Source organism: Tetrao urogallus (assembly GCF_951394365.1).
Source record: "Tetrao urogallus genome assembly, chromosome: 9".
In the NCBI taxonomy this organism is placed as follows: Eukaryota; Metazoa; Chordata; class Aves; order Galliformes; family Phasianidae; genus Tetrao; species Tetrao urogallus.
The window spans coordinates 7,099,899-7,113,942 of record NC_136822.1 but is presented as its reverse complement, the minus strand read 5'-3'; the positions used below and the strand labels follow the sequence as shown (position 1 = coordinate 7,113,942).

General features: G+C 42.4%; 1 protein-coding gene across 1 annotated transcript in view; it reads left to right on the top strand.

The window, feature by feature from the left end:
- The window catches only part of EPHA4 (EPH receptor A4), a gene marked incomplete at both ends in the record, with an annotated part of 88,747 nt that overhangs the window by 59,740 nt on the left and 14,963 nt on the right, over window positions 1-14,044 (top strand). Inside the window, 3 exons of the mRNA XM_079539667.1 lie at window positions 7,893-8,017; window positions 9,184-9,343; window positions 10,384-10,495. Coding sequence (XP_079395793.1) covers window positions 7,893-8,017; window positions 9,184-9,343; window positions 10,384-10,495 — 397 coding nt within the window. The remainder of the gene's footprint in view (window positions 1-7,892; window positions 8,018-9,183; window positions 9,344-10,383; window positions 10,496-14,044) is intronic.

The following is a 14,044-nucleotide window of genomic DNA, read 5'->3' as shown; positions in this document are numbered from 1 at the left end:
CAGGTATAGGCATGAAGCGTCAGATGACAGCTGTCCTTCACTATGTGAGAGGAAGGGTTGTCCCTGTGGGATACTGATAGGAGCAGAATCAATATTCAGTATCGTTTCATTGATTGTTGATGTGTTATTACATGAGGTTGAACAGCTGCACAAGCCAAGAGATTTGCAGGGCAGAGAAGCAGAAAGTAAATTCATTGATCCTGCAGACTTTAAGAATGGCGTTACTTCTCTCATCAATTAGCTCTTGAAGCATACGCAGACATGTCCCAGCTTCTCTGTGGGCAGAAGGATTGGAGAAAGAGAAGCAGTAGTTGGGTGTTTGCTTGACTTGAGGAATGGCTTAGATAACAGGACATGGGCATCAACTGAGGGCTTTTCATGCATCCTTGCTTTGATTTGGTAGCTTTTATTTCCCCATGGAAGGAGCTGGAGAAGGAGTTTGGTTTGTCCTGGCAGCTCAGCAGGTCCCCATCCCACCCAGCAGCACGGGGGGAGCACAGGCTGCTGCAAGGGGTGTGGTGAGACTCGCTCCTGGGGCTGCTGCTCTTCTGAGGGGAGCAGCAAATGGTGTGGGTGAGGTGGAACTGCCCTGGGGATGGTAAGTGGTTAGATTGCTCCAGACCAGGTGTTTTGAGAGGCTGGGGAAAGCCCTGCTTCCAACATCATGATCTGTTTTAATGACTAGAGGTTACTGGCTCCTGTTTCTTGCTCAGGTTCCCGCAGAGCTGTGCTGCGTCCCAGCACTGGGGATTTCTGCAGGTGCTGGCTGGACCTGTGCCTGGGAAATAACAGAGTAATTCCCAAAAGTTTTCAGCCCTGACTGGAGTCACAGGACCCTGCTTACACATATGTGCCTGGTTCAGGTCCTAAAGGAGGGCTCTGAGAGCTCCAGCAATCTCTGACGGGGCTGGGTGGCCCCTTCTCTCTACTGCTCTCAATCCCCTGTAATGCAGCAGAGCATCCCTGTTAGCTTCTCGAGGCTACAGAATTTATTTTTGTTTATCGCAGGTCAGATTCTAACCTCAGCTGGAGGGAAGAGTAACAGCAGCATGACCTGCTTTGTGACCAGAGGCTCTAAACCTGCTCAGGTCAGAAAGCTGCTGACTAATTCCAAATCTTAACAAATTGCTTATAGCAGTAGAATTTCTTAGTGCAATCTACAGCACAAAGTACATTCGCCCTTCTTGTTTTAATCATTATAGTTTAAGCATTTAGAAATGCTGCTGATTTTTAAGTGATTGTAATGTTCAGGCAGATTTTTATAAATTGCTTTCCAGTGAAAGCCTTGTTTTCCTGTTTGCTTTGAACTGGCATTTGTACATACAGGAAACGCATACACAGTATTCTGCCATGTTTCTGTTGGCAACTATTAAGTTATCCTTGTCAGAACATGCCAACAGGATTTCTTAGCAAGCTAGTGGGAAGAAAACAAACAGTTCTCAGACTAAACAGACCCCGTACTTGAGCTTCAATACAGATCTCTTGCTAAATGTTATGTAGATTTTGTAGTCTTCTGGTTGAAAGCAATCATTGGAATTGTGGGTTGCAGATTCAGATCTCTGGAGTTACTCCACGCCTGCATTGCATTAACAGACGTCATGATTTGGCCTTCAGAGTTGGAGGGCCAGCACCTGAAAAGATATTGGTGCCAAGAGCTGGTCTCCAGCAGGGAGCAGCCAGGGCAAGTCATCTCCTGGTTGTGCAAAGTCTTCGTCACCCTCATCTCAATGCAGTTTCTGATGTGATCCATAGGGAACTGTGGTCAGCCCTCAGCTCCTATAGTGGGTTTAATCAAAATGAGAGTAGTTCTGGTGCTAAAACTGACACACACAGCCCAGAAAATAGCCGTGCTCCTTATGGATCCTCAGCAGTTGCTGCATGCCTCCAAGAACTAAAGCTGGAGTAGGATGGTAAATATACAGCACTCTAATAATTCTCAACTGCTACTATTTGTTGCTGCTAACAGCCTGGGTTTTTCTGCAGGCTTTCGATTTGATGCAAGTCAGAGCCAGCTTTTGTGGTTTGGCACGATTTGCAGTGCAGGTTCTTTTGGGAGAGGCAAGAAATGAAAACTTTAAAATAGAGGAAATATTTAAAACGTAATAATGCAGTGTTAACAGTCTTTAAAATCTCATTTTCTAGCCCCTTCCTTTATGAATACTTCATTATAAACATAAGTGATGTGGGCTGGTCCCTAAGTCTGAGAGCTTGTCACTTGTTTTTCTTAGAGCTCAAAGGTTCTGTGTGGTGGAATCTGGAAGAAAGGAAAGATGTGTTTTGGGATGAAGATGTTGTAGGGGAGTCCTGTGGCTGAGCTGGTCCTTTTCCTAAGCAGCATCATGTCTAGTATGAAGGAAGGTGTGGTTGCAGAAATGCTGTGGCTGGTTAGAGAGGCTGAGGAAAGAGGCTGAGCTCAGCTGTCACATCACTTCACATTCTGGCAGCCAGGGCTGTCAGATGTGGGTGAATAACCTTGGGCATTTTTCTCCAGTGGTGCAGACTTAAAGTCTGTGCTCTAAGTGCCAAGGCTCGGAAGGGCTGGCCCAACTCCTGGCCTGTCCCTGTCTGCAGGCTGGGAGCGGTTCCTTGCCGGTTGTCATTCCTTGGGGAGGGAGAGGCAGGCGCTGGGAAGGCAGAGGGCTAGGGAAAGCCTTGGGAGGCTTCCAGTGGCTTAGTTGAGCGATTGGCATTCTGAGTCCTTCTCCAAATCCTGTCCTGGCCCAGTTATCGCTTGTACAAATGTTTGCTCCACGTATGCACAGAGATTAATGAACAAAATTGCGATACGTACACGGTTCATTTTTGAAGAGCACATCCAGTCTGCAGTTGTGCTGGACCCCAGAGAGTCGTGTAGCTGTCATCCGGCAGCAAGGAATGGTGCCAGCTTCCAGCTCAGTTCCTCAGATGTGCTTTGTGCGTGCAAACAGGTTCACAAGCGTGAAAACCTTCCGAGAGCTCATCCTTATGTGCGTATGTGGGTTACGCATATGCTATGCATATGTTTGGAAATTTGGTCGTGGTAAAATTTTCTGTGTTGTTTGCAAGGGATTGGTGGGAGCACCGCCACCCCTGTGCTCCAGTAAGGGGTGCAGTAGTGATTGTACTGATCTGACTGGGCAGGAGGTGGGGTGGGCAGCCTGGGCACGGTAAGAAGGAGGACTGGGGTTTTTGGAAGGAGCAGAGCTGCTTTCTTTGTCATTTAGGCTGGTACGTGTAGCTGAGAGGGGCTGGGTGCTTTTGCCCACACTTGATTTAAAGCAACTGCGGCAGTTAGGAGAATAAGTGGCTCCCTACATGAAAAGAAGTGTCAGAATCTGGCCTGGAGAACGTGGTCTTTAGAACCGATTAAAAACATATTTGATTCTCTGTGCTGTATATCCTTTTCCTGCTGTGAGATTATTTGGTAATATAATTTACAAAATGCCGTGCAGAAAACCCACGGTATTGCAAAGTAAATATTTGAAGAGAAAACACAGAATGTGCCAGGTTTCCTTAAATGCTTTGTTCCAATTAGTACAAGATCTTTTATTTTCTTGTTTTGATTTCTAAAGGACTTCTCTTCAGTGTGAGATTCTCAGAAATCTTTCTTTTTTATAAAGTAATTAATAATGGAGCAGGCTTTTAGTATCTACCCTGGAAGGTAAAAACCCCTAATCACAGTAACATCATTAGTGCTTTCAAGCATTTAATTTTGATGCTTGACAAAGCACATGGCCATTGATAAGAACAAATAAGTGTTGTTGTGTGCAATTGAGGGAAAAAAGAAAAGCATGAAAACCCCTAAGCTTCAAGTAATTAAATTTAAATATGTTATTTGAATTTAGCTGAGATAATGTACAAACTGTGGGTATATTTTTCAATCAGTGAAAGACCCCTTGAGTAAACATGATCCATTTAAATTCAAATCATGGGGAGTGGAAAGTAAACCCTGCTGTGGTTAAGAAGGCATCTTCACTAGAAGACTGGGCATTGTGTATCTGTGATGTGCGAGCACTTGTGTTCTGTGTAGTTTCATAAAGGGCTGTGTTCACTCATGGCCTACATGCCAGAGACTTTGTTGCATCTATTTATTCATTTATTTAGTTAGTTAGCTCTTTTCTTTCCTCTCCCCCCCCCCCACCCAGCCCTTAATTTGAACCGGTAATGAAAAACTGACACTGCCATTTCCATCCTTTAAAGTGCCTCAAAAACGGTTATAATTCAGCACTTACTAGCCTTGGGATATGACTTTATGGCATTTGGGTGAAGTTTTTGCAGTACATCTGTGCCTCTTTCTCTCTCTGTAGGCCACAAGCTCAGAACTGCAGTAATAAAACTACTAGTAGGTGTTTAATGGCAGGTTATTGAGGAAGTAGATAAAAGAAAATTGCAACATTCACATCAGTAGGGAGTGGATTTTTTTTGAGGGAGAGGAACTGCTGAGCTTTGAACTAAGAAAGTTACACTCTCTGCTTGTTCAAGGGGACCCCCTTGGAATACCAAGATGCCTCATCATTCTTCCCTGGGAAGTGGGCTGCTCTGGTGGCACTGCTGTGCTATGTACTCTGCCTGCACGTGTGGAGTAGAATAATTTGCTGTTATAAGCAGTGATGGTTGGGAAACAAAGTTTTGCTAAGTATTCCTTTCTAAATATCAGGGAGTAGGGAAGAAGAAAGCGCAAAAGGTGAAAGACAAAGAGGTCTTCCATTCTGAAGGGAAAAGTATTATGGGATCTTACTGTGAACGTCTTAGTTGCGTACACTGCTCGTTTGGGTCAGGCTGTCCACAATGTGTTTTGTGTAGGAATGTGTGTCTGTAATGAACAGTTGTCCATGCACATGTAAGAGAAGTTTCTGCCTCTGATTCTGCTCGTGATCAAAGAATCATTTTACAATCTGTTACACGTTTATCTTCACATCATCCCTAAAAGGCCATTTGAAGGTATAAGGCAGAAGAACAAAGAATGTAAATATTTTGCATGAGCTCATGCAGATGGCTGTTCCTGCTGCAGGGATTGCTGTGATGAGCTGGCATGGTGATGTCCTGTTTGTCCACCACACTGCTGAGGCCTTCTGTGTGTAGAGGACTGAGGAGACCCAGAGCTGGTGTTCTCTAAGAAGGCCTGTCTTCTGGTGTGGCCTTCTACTGACTGGCCATCTGGTGGATCATGGAAGACACAAATAACAACTGTAGTAACTGTGGTTAATCAGCCCATTTCCTCAAGATCCTTGAGGTGCTATTTTGTAGGATAGACCAGTATAGGTCTGTACTGCAGAAATGCTGACGGCCTCCTAGATGGCCTCTTATATATTCCTTTGTCCCATAGCTGGACTTCAACACTGAGGATTTCTGCAGTGTATGGAGAATCAGGATATACAGCCAAAACAAAAACTGGGAAGGAAATTGGTCATCAGCAGAGACAGAAGAATAGATTTAAAATAGGATAAAGTTGCATAATGATTAATATTTGACAGATGCAAGGCACAGGAAGGTGAAAGTAGGGCCATTCTTACAATTCTCATAGTGAGAATTTAGAAAGGAATTGATGTTCAAGCTCTTTCCTGTCCCAGAGGCCAGAAGCACATTTATTGCTGTATGGAGTAGTGCCTCACATCAGCTGTCCATTTTTGAGAGATACGAGGAAGCACATTTGAAACTATGAACCTGATCGTCTTCTACCAGGAGTGGAAGTTAATATATTTTCTTGGGCGGTAAACGGCCATTTTACAGCAGAGTAGCAATGTGTTTTCGTACAGCACTTACCAGCCCAATATTGAAGGATTCGGTAAATTCCAATCTAAAAGCACGCAGAAATGAAATGGAAAACTGGGGAGGGTAAAAAAGAGGATGAAGGAAGGAAAGTGAACTTTCTGTTTGCAAATCTTGAGGTCAGTATGGCATAAGTGGAAGATTCTTGGTAAAAAGAATTGCCTGTCTGCCCTGCATGAAGCACGGATTAACTAAGCAGATTGCTCTCCGGTTGGTTTATCAGTAATGTCATGTGTGGTGTAGGGTAACAAACCCGATTTCTAATTTATTAGCTGAGCAGTGTTCTTACTGCAAGGGGGAAAAAAAAGTCCTCTGCTGAGGATCTGTGAGATTATTAAGGAGGTTTGCAGTCATGCCACAGATACAGCTTGATGGAGCACACCTGGATCCTCCCTGTTGGCTGTGTTTATAGTCTCCTCTGTCAGCCAGTATTTGCCTTTGCATGTGAGAGACAGGCAAGAAAAAAGAGAGAAAGGTTCTGGAGGCATTTCTAACAGAGATGCCAAACTGTCAAATAGTAAATCAGGAAGCAGCTCCCTGATGGTTTCACATCAAGAGGAGACACCCTTTTGTGACTTTGTGGCGTCTGCTGGTTATTTTCACTTCCATCAGAACTGTCTGATATGGTCAAGTAGGTTTGAGGCTTTCAACATTCAATTTTCCTTTCATTTATTGTGACTGTTTTATTTATTTGTCTTTCTAGATAGTTTTCAAGGAGATGTGTTTCAAGGATACTTTTTGCTCTCTTTAACGCTTTCATGGATTCTCGTCCCAAAGTTCAGGGTAGAAAAAGAAACAAAAAGAAAGGGAAAAATGGGGGAAAAAAAAAAAGAAAAAAAAAAAGATCAATATGTCTCCAGCTTCAAGAGACAAAAGAATAAATATATTCAATTTAGGAAGACCCCTAATCTCTGGTTATACAGGACAGCTTTGTTAGATAAGATTAAAAATTTCATGAATGTCCTTCCTTATCCCTGGGGATTCTGCCATTTATACCAGCTATTGTCAGCATCAAAAGAGCTTGATAACAGCTGGCCAGAGACGTGACCACACAGCAACACAACAGCAAGAGAGGGGCAGCCGTGTTCATAAATCTTTGGAAAACCTGTTCCCCCAGCACAGCCGTGAGCCTGCTGCTGTCACAGTCAAAGGGAGATGGCATTGTCCTCCCACCAGCCAAAAACCTGAACTTCAGCATTAGTGGGGGCTCTATTGAAAGTGCAGGGTGCACAGTGAGATGTTTTCCATTATCATCTTTGTTGCAGCCCTTGTTACTGCACGTAGATACAGTTTAAAGGATCTTTGAGTAAAGCTTGTTGATAAGTAGAGTTTTCCCAGAAATCATGCAGCCTTTCTCCTTGTCAGTGCCATCCTGCTTTTTTTATTCATCACATCCATATGGTATCACATGGGGCACGACCAGGTTATGCCAGTTTCATGCATGGGGACTGATCTCCAATATCTTCTGACAAGGGAGGAGCGATCAGAGCCAAAATCTGGCCTTGGTTTGCAGACACTGTATACAAACAAGGGCACAAGGGCAAATCAGGAAGCACAAAGTGGCCCAGACTCTTTGAAAGATGAGTTTCCTGGTTTTTGTGGGAGGCTCTAAATTCATGCATGTTCAGCTTTATTCTGGTTTTACTTAATTCAGAGGCAAACTTTTCTCAGGGTTGAGGGACATTAGTACTTCAGAAATTTCACAGTTCTTGTAGAACGAATAGCTAATCAAGTAATGCCAATTAATTTCAGGAGATGGAAGAGGAGAATCATTATGGACCAGAACATGAAGACAAGTCTGTGCACTGTGCCTAGCAAAGGTTAAAAAAAATAAGGCAGAATCTGTTAGTCTTTCACCCTTTTGTGGAGGTTTGTACCTGCCTGCCATAAACATCATGCTGCTTAGGAAACTATAGCATTAGTCCAAAGCTTACCTGTCTAGTATCACTCAGAATCCAAGAACGAGCTTTATTAGAAATAAAATGCAGTTTTGTTGGAGAAAACAAGAAAAATACTAAATACTTTCAACTCCCACACAAGAAAAACAGTTTCTGAAAGTGCTTATGTTGCAATTAAAAAAATTTGCCTCATTAAAAATAAATTATTGCTTTTTTTCTTTCTTTTATTTTTTTTCTCCTTGTCAGCACCATCCCCAATTGCATTGATCCAGGCTAAAGAGATAACAAGGCACAGTGTTGCCTTGGCATGGCTGGAACCTGACAGGCCAAACGGAGTCATCCTGGAGTACGAAGTCAAATACTATGAAAAGGTACTGTTAAAAAAATAGACAAACAAGGAGTTCTGTTTGGATCTGGGGAGAACTTTTTACTTTGTTCAGTTTCAGTGTTATTTCCAGATAGAATTCCATCATTTGAAACCAACTAGATTCAATTTAGTAACATTCAATTAAGGATTTCATGCACTTGAATGGTTGCTTGACATAATAAGACTCATCAGCTGTTGCAGCTGTATGGCATGAGTATATTTTGTTATTTTTTCTTACCTAGGAATTAATTTGTAGCAAGCGTGTTTATAATGAGAATCAATAATGTTGGGCAGAAGTGAGACTTTAGTTTTACATCATAGACAGAAGTATAATAATGAAGCATATAAGACAATAATAATAATACAATCTGTTTGCCAATAGGTTCTGCTTCAAAGTGATGGTGTGGGCTGGATGGCTTTTAATAGAGAATAAGGAAAGAAAATTACATTCTTCATACTTTCCATGTTAGAAGGAGAAGTTATTCCTACAAATAACTTCTCAGCTATGGAACTATGGAAAAGGCTATTTTCTTTGAAGGTCCTTTGCAAAAGTGAACAATTTCCTGCTCTTGCTCGCATGCTCTCTCTCTCACACACATGCATACTTTTTTTTTTTTTCCTTTTAATAAAGGTAATCACTTACTTGCCTCCCTAACACAAACAGGAAAAGGCAACTGATTTTCAGGGAAGGTAGATTAATTCATTTTTTGATGGATTTTCCAGACAAAAATGAAATAATTTTAAAGTCTGGGCTTTCTGGAAGACATTTTCTGTGCCTTTTTTTTTTTATTTAATCTATTATCAGTCTTTTTATATGGCTTCTGGCTTGTAGGAAGAAAAAGAGAGTGCCAATGAGTAAAATGTTTGCTCATCAGGAGGCTCATATTTGAAAGCTTGGCTGTTTTCCAAAGGATTTCATTGTGTGATTTCTTAAGTAATCAGTGATATATGAGCATCACACCTACCATCTTATCACTCCTTTTTTGGCTTGCTCAGTGCTGGGGGTATTGAGCAAGGCAGACAGCAGCAGCCCTCGGGACGTATTTTGAGAATTCCGTGGTTGTTACTCATATTCTTTCATCATCCTTTTGGCAAGGAAGTGGGATTCCATGGTTCACGGTGCAGTGAGGCATTTTTACTTGGATCACCACTGTGTTCTTTTCTTGTTAGGACCAAAACGAGCGCAGCTATCGCATTGTGAAGACAGCCTCCAGGAATACTGACATCAAAGGTTTGAACCCCCTAACTTCATATGTATTTCATGTGCGGGCCAGGACAGCAGCAGGATACGGAGACTTCAGTGGGCCGTTTGAGTTCACAACTAACACAGGTAATAACATGCCTGCTGATGTCTTTCTTTTCCTTGAGTGAAGAGTGGAAATGTAACTGAGCTGCATACGAAGAGTTTCCTAGTGTGTTGGCTGCCTAGATTATAGTATATTTATTCTGGGAAAGCGTTCCTCCATGGCCACATGACTATTAAAAATGTGGCAAATCTGACCTTAAACATCCATTCGGATATATTCTCAACACTAACAATGACAGTGCTTCCGTGTGGCAGGAGGAGGCACGAGCTCTGTAAATATTTAGAAGCCATCGATGCTGGAGAGATTTATGTACCTATTTTGTTAAATGTAAATGTAGATGTTTGCACATGTTTTTGGAGCATCTAATAACTTTTGCAAGCTATTGGCATAGATCAGTAAGATGTCCAACATCAGCTCTCGTACTTGCATTTGCCCTTGCACGGTTGTGTAGAGACAGAATGCTTGAATTATGTTGTCTGTACAGCCTTTCTTTTTGTCGAGGGAACATGCAGATTTCCCCCCAGAATGTTTACTTTCAGTGTCAGGCAGGCGATGTGACCAAGCCTGCATTATTTTGGAAACGGGCTTGCTTAAATCTATTTAAGGTCATGCCAGTCAGTGGCAACATCCTTCAGGATGTTAACAGCTGAAAATAATCAATCCAGCAGGAAGATAGAAGACATTTTAAGATAACTTATTCTCTTATCAGTTGGGGAGTGATCATCTGTCCCCACTGAGAGAAAAAGAAAGAGAACAGTGAAAAGCAATTAGGAAGGTGAAAAGAAATAGCCATTATACCCTCTGAGCAACACCGAAAGAAAGAAGGAGAATGAGTCCTTGTTCCCAGTGAACTGAGCTTCCCAAAATCATTATCAAACATCGTGTCCTCAGCTAATTAGGGCTCTCTTGGAAAATTGTGTCAAATGACTATATAATAAAGGTCTGAAAGTAGATTTGAGTAGGACTATAAACTGCCTTCAAAGGACAGAAAACCTCACTGAGTGCTTCCTAGGTTGATTTTTTTGAGTTTGTTTGACACTAATGCTATCGTTTTGGTTTCCAGTTCCTTCCCCCATCATTGGCGATGGTACCAATCCCACAGTGCTGCTTGTTTCAGTGGCTGGCAGTGTTGTTCTTGTGGTCATTCTCATTGCAGCCTTTGTCATCAGCAGGAGGTAAGAACTTAAGCTTCTCTCTCTCCCTATTTCTTTCATGAGGGAGCTTTTTGTCTCCTCCAAACAAAGCTAAATTCTTTGATTAGCATCATAAACAGTACATTTGCATTACAAGCCTTCTCCCATGTAGCTTTGATCTTCTCAACATTTGTACCACAGTGCATGTGATGTAATAGCAATAGTTCCAGCTCTATTTGCTCTTGAAATGCAAAGCTGATTCCAATAACTGGCATTGAGAATCAAGCCAGCTAGAGATTTGTGGTTAGTGTAATTTGAAGTTAAGTTTAATGGGTATGGTATAGTAGATTTTTTGGACTGACTCCTGGTACACAGGGAATAAACAACCACACTGTTGTGAACTAAGCTATCAGGCTGCTGTTCTTGTGATTTTCTCATAATCTGTATGAATCTATATTACCTTTGGGTAAGTCCTTCCAGTGTGTGGGGAAATGAATGTAAAACAGAAGCTACAGTCATTCAGTATCATAGGCAGTAAACAGAATGAGTCGATGGTTACTTGATCAAAGCAGAACCATAATCTACCAAGTATTTGTTCGCACCCCCACATTCAAATACTGCATCAGGAGCAGCCCTGCAAGTGGGAGGACAGTGTAGCAGAAACACAGTGGGTTTCTGTCTTCAACTTAGTGTTCAATGTCATTTAAGATCAGCATGATTTTGCTTCAGTTTAATTCAGAGATAAAATTGGACATATCGTTACTGCATCTGATGCGTGGGATCTGAGGGACACAAGTTTTGTCAATCTCTGATGATCAGTTTAATGGCATCAGCTATAAATGTGCACAAACTCCTCTTGATTTACTCTCTTACCTTAAATTGACTTAAAGAGCAGTTAAGTCACTATGGTTATAATATCTGGAATGTAGTCAAGCATTGTAATAGCTTTCTGTGGGTGTTCACCTCAAAGCCTCCATGCTGGCAGTAAGAAGAGCAGAACATATGAAAATGTAATGCAGAGAGACAGTTTTATTAAAAGCCGTTGCAACAGAAAATAGCATCACTGAGCTTGATGACTTAATCTCCCTTTTGCTTTTATTGATCACTTCATTATTTAAGGCAGGATTGATAGCAGGATACATTGGATTTCTAATTATGAGTCGCCACCTTGGAGAATTGAGCCTGTCGAGTTGCTTTGAGATGATTCCTTTCCCTCCTCCCCCTATAAAAAAATTGTCACTTCTCAAGGCTGATAAACACTGCTTGGTGATTGGCCCTCAATGGATCACTTCTTAGAAAATGAAATGTCAACCCCTTGCCCTCATGTTGATTCTCTTTAGTATTGGCCATAAAGCTGTCAAAGGAAAGGCTGCCAGGAGCCAGGTAGCTGACAGACTTGCTGGAGGGGTGCCTGCTCAACCAGGTCTTCTCTCCATTCAGGCTGTCTGTTTGGTTCTCTCTCCCCACAAGTGTTTAAGTTGGACAAAAAAGAAAAAGAAGAAAAAAGAGGAAGAGCAGGTGAGCAGTAGAGAAGTAAGGTTGGTCCAGGCACTGGAGGTGGCAGAAGTGGTCTGGTGGTAATGGATTCAGAGATGTCCCGTAGCTTTTTACTGGCAGGTCTCAGGGAGGCTATGGAAGGGGAAAGACAGCAAGAGGAATGAAATACTAGGGCAGTGAAACTGCTCTGTGCATACTAATGTGCCGTGTTAATTAATAGCCTTCCTCAATACACTGCTCTCCAGTAGCTGTAAGTAGTTCTCAATAAACAGAATCTGTTTTAATATTCACTTTTACACAAATGATTTTAACCACTTTACCAATGTCATTTAGAGGTGTGCGCTTTGGGGACATTTCATGATGTTCCTGTACCAGCTGAAGTTAATAGCAAAATAATTATACTTTGTTCCAAAATTAGTTCAGCTGAGAAAATGTTTCTTTGTCTATAAAGTCCCCGTGAGGAGATTTTGTAATATTTCCATGACCTAGAAGTCATATTTGTGCAATCAGAATGGTGCTTTGGCCTGTAGACATGGCCTCTCTGCATCCGTGTGCAAAATGTAGGAACTGGACATATGCTGGTGATGTCCAGTTTTGAACCCTGGGTTATTATTACTAATTTAGCATTATGTTTTTTCAAGCAATTACTCAAATCCCAAAACTCATCTTTTCAACTGAATTTGTCAAAGGACTTTGCCTTCAGGCAGCTCAAGCTGCTTTGGTCTGTCCTCTAACCTGTTTGTGTCAATGTGAGAACTAATCTGCCTCAATGTTTAAGTTTACTGAGGTTAAAATGGACAGAATGATACAGCAGGAGTGCAAACATTTCTAAGTCCTACGCTTACAGGAACAAGAAATAAAATTGAAGTACTCAAAATAGAGTTTTAAAGGAAGTTTTGGGGAAGTGTAAAACAGTAAGAGCCACTTGCTGGAGGGCACTGACTGGAGTAAGTTGGCTGTACAGAATCCTTTGGCCATCCAGAAGTTTCGATCAGAAATTCTCGTGACAGATTCCTTTACCATGTGCTTCACAAAGGTAGCTGAATACAAATGCCTGCCTTTTGCTCCTGCTTTTGGCTCAGCATGCTCCACCAGCCAGGTGCCTGAGCACTGCATACTGCAGCTCTCTTGTTTTGGGTGGGAAGGTGGAAGTGCAGTGCTGGCTGGCACACAGGCTCCCTGCTGCCTCACCCCAGTGTGTGCTAATAGCCTCTGGCTGGGCACAGACCTTCCCCCTTTGTATCTCCAGGCCCCACCTGTAGGTTTCCTTATGCTTCTGACCCCTGCAGCTTCTGAAAGCCTCTGTGTTCTTTTCCTGAATACCTCTATTTAATCACCACCACCCAAATCCCTGTAATTAGGGAATTCAAGCCTGTGACAAAGGCTCCCTTCTGCCATTCAGGTGAGCTGCCCCGAGCAGCTGCCCGCTTGCCCCATGGCGTGGGGACGAAGGCTGACGGGAGGCTGGGCAGCCTGGAGACAATGGCAGACAGGAGAAGCCTGCCGTGGGCCAGCTAGGAAAGGTCACCAGGTGACAGGGGCAGAAGTGGAAGTAGGTGGTTAGTTTGGAAGGCATTATTTAAAGTTAATAAGCTACAATTATATTGCTTGAACAGTAATCCCTTTGTTTCACTCCGCTTTTTGCACTTTGGATTCTTTGGGTTTTCATGGGGGAGTTATTTTCATCTGTTGTTAGGACCATCTTAGTGAAAAATAAGATTAAAAGCATCTTCACATCCTTAAAACACATTCGTGCAAACCTGCTTGTGTTTTAGTTTTTCCATCTGTATCTGAAGAGTAATACTATGAATTTGAAGGGATCCTACTTAAAATGCAGAATCTTGAGGGTTTTTTTTCTTCTTTTTTTTCTTTCCTCTGAGGCTGTGTTATACCAGTCTCATCTCTGCAGTCCTCTTAGTGACCTGGCCTTGCGTGGCACTTGGTGTGATTTGCCCTCCTTATTCCATTCAGTAGCGGGGAGCAGTCCTGCTTTGCTCAGCTCTGTTGCACCAGTGCTGCAAGTCCTCAGGCAAATAAATAGTTTACATTGGTGTTTGGATCCAGGGTGGTTTTTAATGAAGCTCTCTTTGTGAT